This window comes from Piliocolobus tephrosceles, chromosome 14, assembly GCF_002776525.5.
Source record: "Piliocolobus tephrosceles isolate RC106 chromosome 14, ASM277652v3, whole genome shotgun sequence".
NCBI lineage: Eukaryota > Metazoa > Chordata > Mammalia > Primates > Cercopithecidae > Piliocolobus > Piliocolobus tephrosceles.
The window spans coordinates 4,572,848-4,591,725 of record NC_045447.1 but is presented as its reverse complement, the minus strand read 5'-3'; the positions used below and the strand labels follow the sequence as shown (position 1 = coordinate 4,591,725).

At 56.2% G+C, this 18,878-nt stretch overlaps 1 protein-coding gene across 1 annotated transcript in view; it reads right to left on the bottom strand.

Moving 5' to 3' along the window:
• SARDH (sarcosine dehydrogenase) overlaps positions 1 to 18,878 on the bottom strand; it is an 80,564-nt gene that overhangs the window by 22,061 nt on the left and 39,625 nt on the right. Inside the window, exons 15-18 of the mRNA XM_023189019.1 lie at positions 17,058 to 17,196; positions 14,755 to 14,868; positions 10,674 to 10,821; positions 4,622 to 4,715 (exon numbers count right to left, since the gene is read on the bottom strand). Of these exons, the coding sequence (XP_023044787.1) occupies positions 4,622 to 4,715; positions 10,674 to 10,821; positions 14,755 to 14,868; positions 17,058 to 17,196 (495 nt within the window). The remainder of the gene's footprint in view (positions 1 to 4,621; positions 4,716 to 10,673; positions 10,822 to 14,754; positions 14,869 to 17,057; positions 17,197 to 18,878) is intronic.

The following is an 18,878-nucleotide window of genomic DNA, read 5'->3' as shown; positions in this document are numbered from 1 at the left end:
CTCCAGACACACACAGACCGGGCCACCAGGCCCACACTGGTCACTCCAGACACACACAGACCGGGCCACCAGGCCCACACTGGCCACTCCAGGCACGCAGACCTGGCCGCCAGGCCCTCACTGGTCACTCCAGACACACGCAGACCTGGCCACCAGACCCATAGTGGCCACTCCAGAGAGCTGCTGGGAGGACAAGGAAGGAGAAGGATGAGAAGCCAGTGGGGCTGTGCTCAGTGCTGGGCATCAGGGTCTCTAGGTGAAGATGGTCAGTCCCAGCTCACCCCCAGCCTGTCCCCGACGGACCCCGTGGACTCCAAGAACATGAGCATGGGAGTGACCCCACAGAACCAGTCACTCAGCCCAGGTGACAGTAAATCTGTGTGCACTAAGGACGTCCGTCTTCCTAAGGAGTGTGGCCCTGGGGCACTGGCTGTCAGCAGGAACAAGCTCCTGGCTGGGGCTGTTGAGGGATGGAAGCCTGCCCTCAGCACCCAGGGCATCTGCTGCCCTGGTCCTGCCATGGGGGCCGGGAAGTGTTGGGATGGGGCCCGCAGAGACGGGGAGAATGCTAGTGGGTAGCAGGTGGAGCAGGGGCAGCTGATATGGGCTCCCAGCCAGCTCGTCCACAGGCCCTGGGGTCAGTCCCAGGGCAGAGCTCCCCAACACGGGCCACACTTTGTTCTCAGCTGAGAGGCCAAGACACTCGGGGCCTTGCCCCACCCTGTCTGTTTCTTGCCAACACTCCGTTCTCCGTGGCCATCTTTGTGGGACTCTCGGTTCCATGAGAACCGCTTGGCCTGTGGTCACCACTTGCCCTGCCCAGGACCTCTCTCCAGTACAGGTTGGGCTGTGGCTGCAGGTCCCTTCCTGGGCCCCAACCTCACTCGGGGTCTGAGTCCATCAAGGGCAGGAGCCACATCTTCCATCCTGGAACTCCAGCCCAGCACCCAGCAGGCTCCCAGACGGCATGTCCAGAGTTCACTCCAGAGCACCTCGGGCGCTGGTGAGGGAGAGGGCGAGAAGCACAGCACTAGGAACGGATCCTTAAGTTCAGTAAAACACTAGTGCTTGACTGAGAGTCCCAAGTGGTCCAACGTGAGCTGACGGTGCTGGGAGGTACACCACAGATAACCGCCATGGCCGGCGCACGGCGTGTTTCCCGGCAGCTGAGCCTCCGTACGCGTGCAGCACCTCCCCACCGCCTGTTTCCTGGGTCCCCAGGATCGCGCACACCAGCTGACGCTCATGTCCCGCCTCCCCTGTGTTTCCCCCCCTCACCCATCCCACAGGCAGGGACCCCGGCCTAGAAAGCTCTGTGCTTCTCTCCCACTCCGCCTGAGACCTAGGGTAGCACCGGGCAAGCGAGGGGCGCAGAATACCGACGGACAGAGAACAACACCCCACAGGGTGACTCAGAAGACCGGGACCATGAACCGCAGACACCTCCAACCCGGTGGGTCCAGCTCTACCCTCTCTCAGACCAACAGTCAGGGTCTACTGGGAGGATGGTGTTCAAGGGAAGTTCCTCCCGCGGCCATTTCCGAAGCAAAGAGGTGGACCCAGGGTGAAATGCATGCCCAGGGCACTGGAGACGCAGCTGAGGGTTCCAAGCGGTTCTCGGGGAACGTTCAAAGGAACAGGAAAACAGCCACGACATTCGGGAGAATAAAGCAGTGTGTACAGACTGCAAGGGATGCCCTGATTACGTTTTAAAATCCACAGTCGCAGATGACGGGAAGAAGATAGCAGGCAACGCACTCCACTGTCAACCCTGGTTTCTCTGGGGATGGGATTAGAGGGGTTTTCGCTAACTCGCTGGCAGGCTATGAATGTCCCCAACAGTCCCCTGAGGTGCCACTGACCACCGTGTCCCAGCCAGACGACCTTCGTGCAGCAGCTCACCACACCTGCCCACAGACCCAGCATCCTCGCTCTGAGGAGGGAAGGATCGGGCCCAAAGTGGGCTTGCTAGAAGCGAGGTCTGCACTCAGCCCCTGTGCTGAATCCTATGTGCAGTGATGGTTGGAAACTGAGCAATGAGCAGTATTTTATGCAGCCGTGACGTGTTTGTATAACACCAGTTATTTTACACCAATGAGCAGGAGACTGTGGGGAGAAGCGGCCCCTGTGACCATCCCTGCACCCCCTACATCCCCAATGCTGTGTTTGGCCTGGCCTGTTCCTCTGGGGGACGTCATCCTGGAAGCAGAGCCTTTGTGTCAGCTCAGCGAGCACCTGGCCTGGCCTGGCTCCTGGGCCACACAGGTGGAGGCGGACCCAGGCAGCCACGGTCCAGGCTTGGGGAGGCCGCCAGGGCCAGGAAAGGGCCGGCCCCAGGGGAGGGGAGGCAGCTGGAGCCGCCTGTCTGAGAACAAGTCCCAGTAGCCTGCTGGAATGGCCGTGCGGGTGGGGGCGAGGCTGCTGGGCCTCACATGGGAGGGGCGTGTTCCCACCTGGTTGTCTCCCCCTCCTGTAGCCAAACCATACAGAGGCAGCACCTATGCCAAGCCTCAGCAAGGTGGGAGAACCCACAGCTCCCCTCCCCTTCTGCAAACCAGAGCCCAGCTGCAGACAAAGCTGGATGCTGTGTGGACCCCGTGGCCGGCCTGCTGGAGCTGGAGTCGGGCCGTCTGAAGGCCATGTGGCCTGGATCCAGCTGTGCTGCTCTCTCTCAGCGCCCACCCTCTCTGGTCCCAGCAGGCAGCTTTGCACCAGAGGCAGGAAGCAAGCTAGACACAGCCAGCCCTGCTTCCTGCCCCTGTGCAGCCTGTGGAGAGGGGAGGTGAGAGCAGAGCCGCAGGAATCTCCCTGGTCTCTGGCTGCCTCCTCCCTGACAGTCATCGCCACGTTGTTTATCTGCTAACGGAACCCAGATCTGTCTCCCAGGACCTCCAGTCCCTCCGCAGGCCAGGACCTCGCTCCTCCCCAACCTTCCTTAGCATTTTCCCCACCCAAACCCCAGACGAACATACAGGAAGGAGAGACAGGGAGCTGCCTCCAAATGCGGCCGTGCACCCGCCCACCCCCTCCTGAAGGCCACATCCGTGTCACTGACACATATCGGGGGTTTCTGGGTTTCTTTTTTGTTTTTTTTGTTTTTTTGTTTTTTTTGAGACGGAGTCTCGCTCTGTCGCCCAGGCTGGAGTGCAGTGGCCAGATCTCAGCTCACTGCAAGCTCCGCCTCCCGGGTTTAGGCATTTCTCCTGCCTCAGCCTCCCAAGTAGCTGGGACTACAGGCGCCCGCCACCTCACCCGGCTAGTTTTTTGTATTTTTTTAGTAGAGACAGGGTTTCACGGTGTTAGCCAGGATGGTCTCGATCTCCTGACCTCATGATCCGCCCATCTCGGCCTCCCAAAGTGCTGGGATTACAGGCTTGAGGCACCGCGCCCGGCCGTTTCTGGGTTTCTTTAGCCAGGTGGCCCTGAGTAGCCTCTCTGAGCTCCATCTGGGTAACATTCGTCACGCAGGGCAACATCTCCTGCAGCAAGAGTGCTGGAGGGCTCTGGAGGCCCGGTCCCTGCTGCTGCTACATGGCTTACACCCCTGCAAACAAGCAGGGTCGTCATGCACCGAGGTTCTCAATGGGTGATCCTGCCCCCAGCAGACCTTTGCCCATGTCTGAACACACTTGTGGCTGTCGCAACAGTGGATGCCACTGGCATCCAGCGGGCGGCAGCCAGGGAGGCTGCCACACACCTGTGTCACACAGGAGGGCCCCCAGAGCAGAGAGGCTCTGTTCCACCATGTCAGTCGTGCTGAGGTTGGGAGACCCCGTAACAGAGCCTTCCGCGCTGCGGCGAGGATTACATGGGAAGTGTGCTGTGATGTTCTCGGAACAGTGTCTGGCACACAGGAAGCCCTCGACAAACAGAGGCTGCTGTGTTTACCATCCTCATCTCAGCCTCGAGAAGTCAAAGCAGATGCCAAGATGCCTGTTTTCCAACGAGGAAACAAAGCCCAGAAGAGGGACGTGCTGGCCCAGAACTAGAACCCGGGCCCCGATCCTGGTCTCTGAGGGAGCCTCCTGCCTGGGGCCGGGTCTCATGGAGTCCTGGCACCAGACACCACCACCACCACCTCAGAAGGGGTGGGCCCTGGCCCTCAGGATAGAGACTTTCTAGAGCTGGCAGGTGATGTGTGGGATGCTCTTTGGGGACTGGCTGTGCTCCCACCCCAGCAGCCCCTCCTCTCAAGCCAACAATGGCAGCTGGGAGGCTGCCACATGGAGACCTCCGGAGCTGGCTACTGCTCAGCAGAGCTCGGTCCTCCTGTTTCCAGGGGGTCACTCGGCCTCGGGAGGGCTGCCCTGCGCCTTTCAGCAGGAGATACAATAGGTGGTGATGCGGGCGGTGAGGCCGAGGCCCCCTTCCCTGAGACTGAGTCCCTGGCATGCACCAGGCACTGGGGATGGATGGAAGACACTGTGACTTTTATCCCCATGACCTCTCCAAGCTCCCAAAAGCCTGTGGGAGGGTCCCATTGCCCCCCTTCACAGTTGGGGACCGAGGCCAGGGAGGTAAAGGAACCTGCCCAAGAGTCCCCAGCCCCCAGATCCCCCAGGATGCCCCTCACACCATGCTGCCACCCACGACCCAGAGGACGTGGCCAGCTGGAACCTACCAGGTGCCCGGCGGCTCTCAGCAGCTTGTGGGTGGAGAACGGGAAGGCCTCATTGCTCAGGTCTGCGTCCAGCACCTCCTGTAGAATGGCCCGGCTGCAGGCAAGAGCAAAGTCGCTCGGTCAGCAAGTGCTCACGGGTGGGGCCTGGGCAGGAAAGGCCCCAGGGACCTGCCATGAGTGGGACAAGTCCCTGTCCTCATGAGACAGATGACAATAAACATGGATTAATAAAAATACCAAGACAGACGTATGTTCCAAATATACACAAGACAGCCACCTTCCAACCGGGTAACGCTAGGGCTAGCAGGACCCCTGGGGAAGCAGACTTGGAGACAGCTCTAATGGGACTCATGATTCTTAGATGGGGAACTGAGGCCAGAATGGTTATCTAACCACAGAATGCCCCTGAAGCCCACAGGCCAGGAGGAACAGAGCAGCTGGGCCAGGTCCACCATCCACATCCCCAGGTCCCTCTAGGTTTCCAACTCGTCAGAGGCCAGAGGGACCTCAGCTGCTGCTTCGGTAGCCATGGCCCGAGAGAGGAGCTGGCTATGGCGGCCTCAGTGCTGCACAGAAGAGCAGAGTAAGGCCGGGCGCGGTGACTCACACCTGTAATCCCAGCACTTTGGGAGGCCGAGACGGGCGGATCACGAGGTCAGGAGATCGAGACCATCCTGGCTAACACGGTGAAACCCCGTCGCTACTAAAAAATACAAAAAAACTAGCCGGGCGAGGTGGCGGGCGCCTGTAGTCCCAGCTACTCGGGAGGCTGAGGCAGGAGAATGGCATAAACCTGGGAGGCGGAGCTTGCAGTGAGCCAAGATCCGGTCACTACACTCCAGCCTGGGCGACAGAGCGAGACTCCACCTCAAAAAAAAAAAAAAAGAGTAGAGTAACTTGCCCAAGGCAGAGCGAGCGGATTGGAGCAGATTCCGGCCTCCTCCCAGCCCCCCGCAGAAAGTGTTCTTTCCAGACACCACCCTGCTCTGTTCCCGGACCTAACCCTCCAACCGGGCACCTCGGCCCCAAAGTCCTCTGCCTGACATGGGTGTGAGACGCTGAGGCTGCAGACTTGGAGGAGGTAGAGAGCTGGGCTTAGCACCCAGCAGGTGCTAAGAGCCATTTCAACCTCCTAGGGGACCGTCACCTACCGAGGGCAGGGCCGCACCCGAGCGCCCACAGTGCAGCGAGGGCCCGGGAATGTTCCTGAGCGCTGGACACTCAGTCCATACTCGACAGTTTGCACAGACTTGCTGGGTCCACCCCTAGCTTATAAGCTCTGTGAGGGCGGGGGTTCGCTCCCCACTTCCGCAGCACATCTACTCTCACACTTGCCCAAGTACCGGAGACCTCACTGGGGTCAAAACCCATGGTCTCCAAGGAAGCCCTCACCTCCTGGGCACGGTGCCCACCTCCAGGTCTAGCCCTCTTGTGCCCCTCCACATTCTCACCCCTTCCCCGTCCCCATTTAATCCTTTGTCATCCTTCATCTCTTGGCTCAGCTGTCACCTCCTCCAGGAAGCCCTCCCTGACTCCCCAGGTCTTGGTCAGGCACTCGTTGTCCAAGGTCCCACAGTCTCCTGCCAGGGTGTCTCTCATGTTGGTTGTACCCACCCCCAAAGCACCCACCCCCAGGAGCTCTGTGCCAACAGAATCCCCCCATCCCAATGTGCCTGGCACAGAGAAGGCTCTCAGTAAATAGGACTGACTGAACACCCTGGTTTGGCACGGCAGGGTGAGGCCTCCATTGCTAGAAGATGCCCTCCTTTCTGTCCCTCTGGGGTCCCAGCAGGTGTTGAGGCTGTAGGGTGGGCTGCCCAGAAGTGCTGCTGACCCTAATCCCAATTGTCACAGTGCTGGGAGCCGCCACCCACGTCAGCCTGAGGTGCTCAGCTGTGGTGCAGTTGGCCAAGACCCTTATGTAACCACCCAGCACCCACGTGGTGCCAAGACCTAGAGAGTGATACTAGCGCCTCAGATCTGACAAGCACATGCTTTCTGCAGCCCTGAGTGGCAGCCACATGGCAGGGACTCTGGGGCAGGAGCCTGGAGCTGCCACTTGGTCCAAGGCTTTGAAGGGCTCTGACCCAGGCGTGGGCTCAGCAACCTCAGGGGAAGCCCAACTCCAGGGGTCCACGAGCTTCCCAGTCAGAGGACCCAGTTCTAGTCACAGGCCCTGTACTTACCCCTCAACCCTACCAAGCCCCAGTCCCTCATCTGTGATGCCATGGGCCATTGTGAGGAACCAGCAAGAAAGCATACACAAAGGCCGTGGTGTTAACCATGACCACAGTGATGGCCAGTTCTGGGCTGCATGACACCGTCTCTCCCAGTCATGCAAGAATATTGGTTTTGGTTTGTTTCGTTTCATTTCGGCTTGAGACAATGTCACACTGTCACCCAGGCTGGAGTGCAGAGGCACAATCACAGCTTGCTGCAGCCTTGACCTCCTTGGGCTCAAGTGATCCTCCGGCCTTGGCCTCCCAAGTAGCTGTGACTACAGGTGTGCACCACCACGCCCAGCTAATTGAAAAAAAAATGTTTTTGTTTTTTTAGAGACAGGATCTTGCTATGTTGCTCAGGCTGGTCTCAAACTCCAGGACTCAAGTGATCTTACCACCTCGGCCTCCCGAAGTGCTGGGGTTGCAGGCATGAGCCACCGTGCCCAGCCTCCACCAGCACATGAGGCTATTTGAGTTTGCATTCACTAGTATTAAAAATGCAGTCCCGGCCGGGCATGGTGACTCACGCCTGTAATCCCAGCACTTTGGGAGGCCGAGGCGGGTGGATCACGAGGTCAGGAGATCAAGACCACAGTGAAACCCCATCTCTACGAAAAATACAAAAAATTAGCCAGGTGCGGTGGCGGGCGCCTGTAGTCCCAACTACTCGGGAGGCTGAGGCAGGAGAATGGTGCAAACCCTGGAGGCGGAGCTTGCAGTGAGCCAAGATCGTGCCACTGCACTCCAGCCTGGGTGACATAGCAAGACTCCGTCTCAAAAAAAAAAATAATAATAATAATAATGCAGTCCCACTAGCCACATTTCAAAGGCTCAGTAGCCACACAATGTTTAGTGATTGCATGTTGGACCGCTCAGTTATGAAACATTTCCAGAAAGTTCCATGGGGCAGCAGCTCACACAGCCCCTGCTCCGTGGTCCAGCAGGTGTGCTGAGCACGTCCTGAATAACAAGTCTGAAAGTGCAGCCTTCATCAGCAGCACCAGTATTATTATTCATCTAAGAAACTTTGGGTTATTTTTGAAAGATAGAGGACATTTTGGAGGAGAAAGTTAAGAAATTACCAGGAGGCAGCGAGCTCCTCTTCCCGCCCTGGCTGCCTCCCCCGCCGCCGCCTGGAGTAGCTGATAATGAGGCTGGGCGCACTGGCCGCCTCCAGGCCGCACCTTGATCTGTCCATCTGCCACCTCCTCCCTCCACGGCCCACCTGTCTCCCCCACACTAAAAATATCCCCACTCCCTGTCTAAGGTTGGCGTGGCAATGAAGCCGGAGGATTCCAAGGACCAGGCCTTGACACCCCTCCCTCCACCCCAGAGATGCGGAGGTTGGGATCACTCAGGTGAGAAATGAAAAGCACATAGCACTGCAGCTGCCCGTGGGCCAGGCTGGGGCCTGCATGATTCCACTGCATCCCAGTCTCTTTCCCTGTCGCTGTGGCCGGCACCTTCCAGTCCTCATCATGCACGTGGAAGCTCTCTCTCTTCCCTCCCCTCCCCCTGACCCTCTCAGCACACCCCATTCACTGTCGGGCGCTATGAGCTTCGCCCAGTCCATGGGAACCACCACAATGCCAAACCCTCGCCCGTGAGCCGTACGAACTCAGCTCATCACTCCCTCCTGGACATCCCTGCCTCCTCGCCTGGCCTGGGGCTCCTCACAGGCCTGCTGGTCCCCTGCCCACTGGCCCAACAGCAGAGACCCCCCACCAAAGCCCAAGCCCAATCATGTTCCTCCTCTGCTCAGCACCCCTCCCTCAGAGGAGCAGCCACTGGGCCTCTAGGATCTCACCCTGCTGCCCTCTGAGCACTGCTCCATCCCAGCTTCCATGTGTGCCTCAAACAAACGTACTTGCCTGCCACAGGGCCTTTGCACCTGCTGTTGCCACTACCAGGAGCAGTTCCCCGAGAACACCAAGGCTGGGTCACTCCTTTCCTGCAGGGCTCTGCCCAGCGTCTCCTTAATGCATGTTGCTTTCTATGAGCAGCCTCAAGTCAAACTCTTGGCAGAAGCCAGTTAACGTTAAAGCACTCGACCCTCTACGATTCTATCCCTTCATGCAGCAAGCACGCGTCTACCGCATGCCTCTGAGCACCGCAGCGCATACACTTGGATGGACAGCAGCAACTCAGTCCCTCGCAGCCCGAGAGGGGAGCGACGGCCCAGGACTCAGGGAGAGGTGCCAGGGAAAACGGACCCTGTGGCAGGGTCTGGGCACTCCAGCCAGAGGTCTCGGCAGAATCCCAGGCTGACAGGATATCACCCGGACACAGCCCTGCTACGTCAAAGTGCTCACCTCAGCGACCTGCAGGCTGGAGACGCATCTCCCCCCACCCCTCCCCACTGCTCCATCTCTCCTTTCCCGTCCTCGCCCCGAAGCTGCCCCCATCATTTTCCAGAGATAGATCACCCCTTTGACACTCTCCATGTACCCAGAAGCAGTGCCCTCATCTCGTGCCTCTTCCTCTTGCCCAGTCCAGCACAGTCACCCTGTGCAGCCCCAAGGCAGATGTGGCAGCAAGAAGCACATTGAGATGAGTGTCCCGGCCCCTTATCCCAGGGAGTTACCAGTGGAAGGCCTAGACTAGGCTGTTTTCTCACAGAGGGTTTGTAACTCTTGAAAAAGGTTGGCAATGAGCGTGTGCAGGCTTCTGAGCACAAAGGGGGATGCTTCCCCATCAGCCCTGGCACTGACCAGCTGTGTGACCTTGGGCAAATGTCTCTACCTCTCTGTTTCTCAGTTTCTGCATCAGTAAAAATAAGAACAATTATGACCACCTCAAAGGGCTACTATGGGGATGGGAGATGTTGGCTCAGGCTTGGCAAGTCACAGGTGCTCCACGAGTGGCTGCTAACACGACTGCCCTTTCCCTCTGTCCCCCACCCCCAGTCCCTTCTCCCAGCCTCTGAAGCACAGTCAGAGGGGTTTGTCCAAGGTGCACACCTGCTCAGCCGTCTTTTTGCCCAAGACTCTTCTGTGGCTGTGTGCATGAGCCAGCAGCGGAGGGTCTTCCCGGGTCTTGGTTTCTCATGGGTGGGGAACACAGCCTGGCAGGTTCCCCAGAAGCCATGGAGACACCTTGTCATGAGAGGTGTTTCCGGAGGAGCCAGGGACCCCTCGGTGTAGGATATTATTCTGCCCTTGTGATCCAGGTGGCATACAGAAAATACCAGGTAGCAGGGCAAACCCTGGCCTGGTTCTGCCCACTTTGGGATGGTGGACGGTAATTCTTAGACTGCACGGGTGACGCAGAGACCGTCCTCCCCTCTGGGATCCTGGGGTCCTCAGTGACTGAACAACTACAAAGTTCAGTCTGACTCATGTTACGGGCTTATCCACCTTCCAGTGCTTTCAAGATATTGATTCAGAATGGCATTTCTGGTTTACCAGAGCGCTTCACTATTCAGAACGGCCCATTCTGGGCCGGGTGTGGTGGCTCAAGCCTGTAATCCTAGCACTTTGGGAGGCCGAGATGGGCGGATCACAAGGTCAGGAGATCGAGACCATCCTGGCTAACACGGTGAAACCCCGTCTCTACTAAAAATACAAAAAACTAGCTGGGCGAGGTGGCGGCGCCTGTAGTCCCAGCTACTCGGGAGGCTGAGGCAGGAGAATGGTGTAAACCCAGGAGGCGGAGCTTGCAGTGAGCTGAGATCTGGCCACTGCACTCCAGCCTGGGCAACAGAGTGAGACTCCGACTCAAAAAAAAAAAAAAGGCCCATTCTGGAGAAGCGGTTCTGCCTAAGGGCCTGTTGGAGGACCTGGGTCCAGGGAGCAGGTGTGCCCAGGGGCGGGCTCCCGGTCCTGTCTCACCTGGCTGGGCCCTGGATGCTGACCATGCCCAGATCCTCGGAGCTGTCGATGAGCTGGCACTGGAACTTCTGGTCCTGCAGCACGGTGGTGATGTGGGACCAGTTGTGCTGGGCCACGGCCCCGCCCACGGCCAGGTAGTAACCGTCCCCTGGAAGAGAGGCACCTGGACTTAGGGCAGGATTTCAGGGCCTGGGAGGTGGGGACAGAGAGGATGGCCCAAGGGTCTCCCGGATGAGAAAACAGATGCACTCTCAGGGGCCTGTGCCTTCACAGTGCCCAGGGACCGTATCTGTCCCTCCCTTGGTCCCCCAGGGCCAGGCCCTGCACAGAGTATCCTCTGAGCCATGGGGGTTAGGAGAAGGACCTGCTTCTCAACCCCTACCACCCAGCCCTCTGCAGACACCTCAAAGGGATGCCCCCACCCTGGGAGGACGGTGTCTTGGGAACACACAGGCCTAGGTCAGCCGGGCCCAGATGCTGCTCACCGGCCTCACTTCTCACCTCTCTGAGCCCCCATTTTCTCATCTGTAAAAGGGGTAGACCCACAACATCTGGCCCCAGAGAGCTATTGGGAGCACCCCTTGGATGAGCGACCTCTCAGGGCCCCATGCAGGCCCCAGCCAGGCTGCTCCCTCCCTTCCATCCTCTTGACACCATGAGCACAACACAGAATGAAGGCAAAGACAAGCCAGTCCTCAAGGGGTTCCCCGACCCCTGGGCTGGGGCCGTTTCTGGACAGAATCCTCAGCCCTATGCCAGACAGACACCCCGCCTCACCTCCCTCAGCGCGCGCACACACACACACACACAGCCACTCTCAGGTCCCTGGCTCCTGGGTGGCCCCACCAGTCTGCAGCTATCCCAAGCCTCTCCCAGGAGGGCATGAGAGCTACTGAGGCCAATTGGTGCCCAGGGAGATGGCAGTTGATGGGTCTGGCCTCCTATGGCCCTGACCATCCTGATCAACTTTCCTGAAAACAAAATGCCAGTCCTGAGGCCGGCGGTCAGTCAGCCCAGGTCCAGGCCTGGCCTGCAAAGCTGACATGGCAGAGAACAGTGAGAAAGCAGGGTGGCCGGGGGACTTGCGCCATTGGCACTGGGTGTTGGGGGAGCTGTGGGCTGTGCACCTGATTTTGTGCTTTTCAGTATCGTCGGAATGGTTCCCAGGAGCATGTATCCTTTTGTAATCTTACAAAAAGATCAATAAAGATCATTTAAAATTACTTTTAAGATTGACAGCTCCTTTGTACACCACCTTGATCACATGTAAATCATCACATTCTCTCGGCTTCATGGTGATCTGATGTAGTATGGGTAGGTAGCACACGTATTCAATACGTGCATATTTAATGCCCATGCATATTCATAACTCAGTGTAGTTTTGAAGCCTGAAAGTAAAGCAAAGCCCACACGGTGGTTTTCTCCTGTTGAGTGGTGTCCCCAGGCTCCGCAGAGCCCTGGGGGCTGTGTCACTGTACTAACTCCACACCCACCAAGTGCAAACCTTCCCAGCAACCAGCACCACCGATCCCCAGCCCTCAGCTCTAGGAATCCACCAGAATCCTCTGGAAAGCTAATTGTGAACCACTGGGAGATGGCTCAGCGTTCAAAGCACTTTCCTGACAGCTTCCCCTTATGAGGGGGGACGAGCAAGGTCCTCATTCCCCAGCCAGAGAAACTGAGGCTCAGGGAGGCTGGTCCCCAGTCCCCCCAGCACCCCCAGGCTCTGACACAATTCTCCATCACAGTTCTGGGAGGCGCGTCTTCCTGACTCCATTTCACAGATGGGGGAAACTGAGGCTCAGGGAGGCAGTTCGCTGAGCCAGGCAGTGGCAGGGCCTGGCCAAGATTTTGGTCACCTGTGTCCTCATTTTGGCCCCTCTACTGTCTCCCTAGCTAGACTCACTAAGTCTGCGTTTACGGGCTGTGCCTGGGCCGCCCCTCTCCTACGGGCTGATGCCCAGCTCCTTACGGGCATCACTCCTCTCAGCTCAGAGATGCCATTTTGGCTGAATGACCCAGAGAGGACCAGCGATGGGCAGGTCACACTGGTTCTCACCAACATACCCTTGTAGCCAGCAGCTCCTACCCATCCTTCCAGGCTCAGGCTGGCCATCTCCTCCAGGAAGCCTTGCTCATCCCAGCTCAGCAGCTTCACACGGCCTTCCCTAACACCTCGCTCTTTCCCATCCCCTTGCATGTCCCCCTCAGGTGTCACGGAACCCTTCCTGTCCCCATCTGCACATACATCCCACTATGGGGTCCCTGAAGCCACACCGGCCTCCTTCAACTCCTCCCAGCTCTGGCTACCCTGGCGCTGCTGCACAGTACAGGCTCCGCAAGGACTGTTGAGGGAATGAGGAAAGGAATGAGCTCATGGATCCATGAAGCACAGGCCCTGTGGCTCAGCACATGGCTCTCTCAGCCTCCATGTCACCGACGGCAAGACGGAAGGGGTGGGCGAGCTCCACACACCCCACAGGACCCCTCGCTCACACACGCAGCCTCATCTCTGCCACCAGCCTCGAGACTGCAGGCCTCACCTCACTACTCGCTGCTTTTGGCAGAACCCCAGAGGCCCAGGAGTCCCCGCCAGCCCCCCAGCCTCAAAGACCCCCTGGCCAGTGAGGAATGCGGTCTTCCCACCCTGGCCCCCAACACCCCACCCGCTCTGGTCTTCATTTTTCCTCTTGACCCATCTTACATCCTACACCTTCCACTTATTTTATTTTTTTTACATCCTGTTTCCTCCCACCACAGATAGAAACTCCACATGGGCCATAACCTTCTGTGCTTGGTTCATTGCTGGGTTCTCCCTGCCTCAAACCGAGCCTGACCCACAGTCAGTGCTCAACCCGCTGCTGAAGGAGTGGGTTATGAGCTGATCATGAATGAACCCCTTTCTCCCCTTGCCTCTCTCCCCCAGTGCCCAAGCTGGGGCTCGGCACTGACCGAGTCCCAGTGAGGAAACAACTACATTTGCCAGCAGCACGGAGTCAGGTCAAGAACCCGGAGATGTCAGCTTTTCTGAAGGGGCTGAGCCCTCCCCACTGACTGCGCCCCTGCCCCGGGGACAGCACAGAGAGCTGCACAGTCAGCACCTTCCCCTGTGCAAATCCCGTCCCAAAGGCGACAATGCCCCTTCTTGGAGAAAGAATGTTTCCCTCTCTGCTTCTTCATCCCTCATGGGGATGGGTTACAGGACGAGAGATCAGATGGCTCCTGTGTGAACCCAGGGCAGGATCAGGGAGCCGAAGGGACAGAAGGCAGGTCCTGGCTCTGGGTAACAGTCAGGGATGAGCAAACAAGGCATGAGGGTACTGAGCTACCCGTCACAGAGGGCACTGAGCTACCCGTCACGGAGGGCATGCAAGCAGACACGGAGGGACTGCAGAGGGCAATCAGGCATCGGCGTGGGCCCCGAGCCAGACGTCTTCTAAGGGCCTATCCAAGCCCCAGACTAGGGGGTCACACGAGCCTGAGAAGTCAACCCAGCAAGGATGTCAGTGGCAGAAAGGAGCCGACTGCTCGGAGTGGGAGGCACGGCCCAGCATTGGCACACTCTGTTCCGGGCAACCAAGCTGAGCACGCCCACGCTGCAGCCACTCCAAAACGCGGCAGTGTGGACAGGTTCAGAGATGCAGTCACGGGGGAGAGTGGGCACTGGGGGAGAGAGGCAAGGGGAGAAAGGGGTTCATTCATGATCAGCTCATAACCCGCTCCTTCAGTAGCATTCCTTGAGCACCGACTGTGGGTCAGGCTCGGTTTGAGGCAGGGAGAACCCAGCAATGAACCAAGTACAGAAGGTTATGGCCCAAGTGGAGTTTCTATCTCTGGTGGGAAGAAACAGGATTTAAAAAAAAATCTTGAGTACTGGGAGCTCCAGCAGTGCCGCCTGAACAAAGCCCGCAGTTACCCTGAAACGAGACCTCTAATCTCCCAGCCCTGACCACAGCGGGCACAACAGCTAACGGCAGAGCTGCCGTCAGCAGCTCATCCCGTCCATCCTGCCCTGTCCACAACCATCAGTCCACAGAGCAGGCCACAGTCACAGCGCCCTGCACACAGAGGCATCCCATACCTTCAAAGGCGGGGGCCAGCGGGGAGGCCTGGTGGCTGGGTGCCAGGCGGCTGACAGTCAGGTCACTCTCGGTGCCCCCACAGCGGTTGAGCATGCAAGTGTACACGGTGGAGCCTGTGAGAGGGAGAAGGAAGCCGGGTCTGTGCTGAGGTCCCAGCCAGGTCTGTGCTGCCTCAGTTTCCCCAGGGCCGCTCACAGGGGCAGCTCCTTGTCGCAGAGGCTGGATAACTCCCAGAGAGGATGCCCTACCTGGAGGTGACCTGGAGAGCCCCTCAGCCCAGGGATGCCACTTTCAGCTGAATGACTCAGAGACGACTGGCCTTGGGCAGGTCATCCCATCACCGTCACCCTTGTGGGAAAGAAACTTCTTTCTTCTTGAAATGCCTTGGCACTGGCCCCTCCCACCCATCCACCACCATGCTGAGAAGTTTCTAGGGACAGGATTCATGTCCCCCATTCATTCTGGGGCTCCTAGCACCATGCCTGGTACCGGAGAAGACTCCATAAATGTCTGTGGCATAAATTACTTTGTGGATGGAGGATGGATGGACAGATGGGAAGGTGGGCAGATGGATGGGAGGAAGGGAGTGGGTGAGTAGAAGGGGGAACAGATGTATGGCGAAACAGGGATGTGTGGGCTGGTGGATGGGTGGATGAAAGACTGAGTGGGTGGCTGGATTAATGGGAGGTGAGCAGCAGGTGCCTAGGAGTCTGGGGAGTGAGTTTGTTGGTTGGCTGGCTGGAAAGATGATGTTAGGGGTTGAATTGTGTCCCCCCTAAAAGATACGTGAAAGTCCTCACCCCAGGACTGGGAATGTGATCTTATTTGGAAGTGGGGTCTTTGGATATGTGATCAGGTTAAAGTGAGGTCATTAGTGTGGGCCCTCATGTAATCTGACTGCCGTCCTTACAAGAGGAGAACACGGGCCGGGCGCGGTGGCTCAAGCCTGTAATCCCAGCACTTTGGGAGGCCGAGACAGGCGGATCACAGGTCAGGAGATTGAGACCATCCTGGCTAACACGGTGAAACCCCGTTTCTACTAAAAAATACAAAAAAACTAGCCGGGCGAGGTGGCGGCGCCTGTGGTCCCAGCTACTCGGGAGGCTGAGGCAGGAGAATGGCGTAAACCCGGGAGGTGGAGCTTGTAGTGAGCTGAGATCCGGCCACTACACTCCAGCCTGGGTGACAGAGCGAGACTCCATCTCAAAAAAAAAAGAAAGAGGAGAACACGGCCGGGCATGGTGACTCATGCCTGTAATCATAGCACTTTGGGAGGCCTAAGCGGGAGGATCACCTGAGGTCCGGAGTTTCAGACCAGCCTGGCCAACATGGCGAAACCATGTCTCTACTAAAAATACAAAAATTAGCTGGGCGTGGTGGTGGGTGCCTGTAATCCCAGCTACTCAGGAGGCTGAGGCATGAGAATCACTTGGACCCAGGAGGTGGAGGTTGCAATGAGCTGAGATCACATCATTGCACTCCAGTCTGAGCGACAGAGTGAGACTCTATCTCGAAAACACACACACACACACACACATACACACAGACACGAGAACACCTGGAGAAGGCCTTGTGACACAGGCAGAGACTGCAGTGACGCAGCTGCACACCAAGGAAGGCCAAGATTCCCTGCCACCACCAGCAGCTGGAAGAGCAAGGAAGGGTCCTCTGCAGAGTGTCAAGTACAGACACCCTCATTTTGACCTCCAGTTTCCAGAACCATGACAATAAATTGCAGTTGTTTTAAGCCACCGGGTTTGTGATCCTCTGTTCTGGCAGCCCAGGACACTCATGAAGACGGGGATGCGTGAGCTTTTGGGTGGGTGGGTGACGAAAAGGCAGATGAAGATCCCAAGTATGTCCCAAATATGGCTTGGGACATACTTACATTAAAAATGAGTCATTATGTATCCAAAATTCCAATGTAGCTGAGCATCCTGTGTTTCTATTTAATTCTGGCAATGCCACCTGTGAGAGCATGGCGGGGACTGGGCCCCCCAGTCCCAGGAGAGAGGTGGCTGAGGGCCAACTGCCACACATCCTGTCTGGAACAGAGTAGAGAGGAAGCTGGAGGTGGGGAGCAGAAGGAGGGTGGGAGGGAGAGGTGGAGGAAAGTAATGAGGGCCTGGGGTCTGGGATGGGGCAAAAGGGGCCGGACAAGGGAGCCCAAGGCCAGGTGAGGGCAAGGAGCAGTGTGCTCAGGGTGACCGAGGGGGACAGGGTGGCTTGCCAGTTCATCTCAGTGCCTGAGGCCGTGCCCATGGAGTGACAGGAACATGCCCCCCAACCCCAGACTCCATACCTGGGGGTCGGCTGACATCTGCGGAGAACAGCCAGTCGGCAGCCTTCCTTGCATCCAGCCCCACCAGGTAGAACTTCCCAAAGTAGGACATGTCAAACACAGCAGCGGCCCCTCTGCAGGCCAGACACTCCTTCTTGATCTGAAAAGATCCAGGGAGGTGCGAATGCCGCGGGGCCCTCTGGGGTGTGCTTCTTCCTCAAGAACATGGAGAATGGGGGCTCTTTCCAGCACACCTGTACTGAGCCTCTCCTCCCTCTCTTCCAGCCCAATCAAGCCCTTCTCAGCTCAGGTGCACACTGTGACACATGTTTCTCAAGCACAGGACATGCTCCCCAGGATAGATTATATGCTAAGCCACAAAACAAGGCTCAATACATTCAAACAGGTTGAAATCATATAAAGGATGTCCTCTGACCACGATGTAATTAAATTAGAAATCAGTAGCTGAAGAAAAATTGGAAAATTCACAAATAAGTGGAAATTACACAACACACTGCTAAAGAACCAATGGATCAAAGATTCACAAAGGGAGTTAGAAGTTACTGAATTAAATGAAAATGAAAGCACAACACAAAACCACTTACGAGATGCAGCTAAAGCAATGCTCACAGAGGAATGTCTGCTTGTATGTGCTTGTATGACAAAAGAAGACCTCAAATCAATAGCCTGATCTTCCACTTTGAGGCACCAGAAAAAGAGCATAATTAAACCGAAAGCAAGCAGAAGGAATGAAATGTTAGAACAGAAATAAATAAGAACAGAAAAATAGAAAAAACCAGCAACACAAAAAGTGGATGTTTTGAAAAGATCAACAAACTTGACAAACTTCTAGCTAGAGTGACAGAGAAAATGAGAGGACTCAAAGCGCTAAAATCAGGAATGAAAGAGAGGATATCATACCTATCCTAGAGAAATAAAAGGGATTCTGAGGGAACTCTATGAACAACCGTATGCCAACAGACTAGACACGAAATGGACAAATTCCTGGAAACACACAAATTACTGAAACAGAATGAAGACATCACAAATCTTAATAGAACTAAAACAAAGAAGAGATGGAATTTGTCATTGAAAAACTGTCCACAATCCCAGGTCCAGATGGCTTCCCTGATGAATTTTACCAAACAGTCAAAGAACTAATACCCATTTTTCCCAAACTCTTCCAAAAAATATGAATAGGAAATACTTGAAATACTTGCCAATTCACTCTAGGAGGCCAGCATTACCCTGATGCCAAAAGCAGAAAAAGATACTATAAGAAAACTACAGACCAATATTTCTTACAAATATAGACACACACACAAAAAATCCTCAACAAAATACTAGCAAATCAAATCCAACAACATAGGAAGAGATTACACACCACGATCAATGGGATTGGTCCCGGGAACGTGAGGTTGGTTTCACATTCAAAAATCAATTGATGTAATGCAACATATTAAGAGAACAAAGGACAAAACCATCTGATCCTCCAATAGATACAGGAAAGTATTTGACAAAATTCACCTGTTCGTGATAAAAAACACACAACAAACTAGGAATATAAGGGAGCTTCCCTCACCTGATGAAAGACACCTCCAAAAATCACATAGCAAACATGATACTTCATGATGAAAGATCAAGAACAAGATGGGGGTCCCTTCTCATTTCAACATTGTACTGGAAGCTCTAGCCAGGGCAATTAGGCAGGAAAAGAAAAATAAGAGGCATCCAGATCAGAAAAGAAGAAATAAAAACATCCCTATTTGCCAATTACAGTATCTTGTATATAGGAAATCCTAAGGAATCCACTAAAAAAAAAAAAAAAAAAAAAAAAAAAAA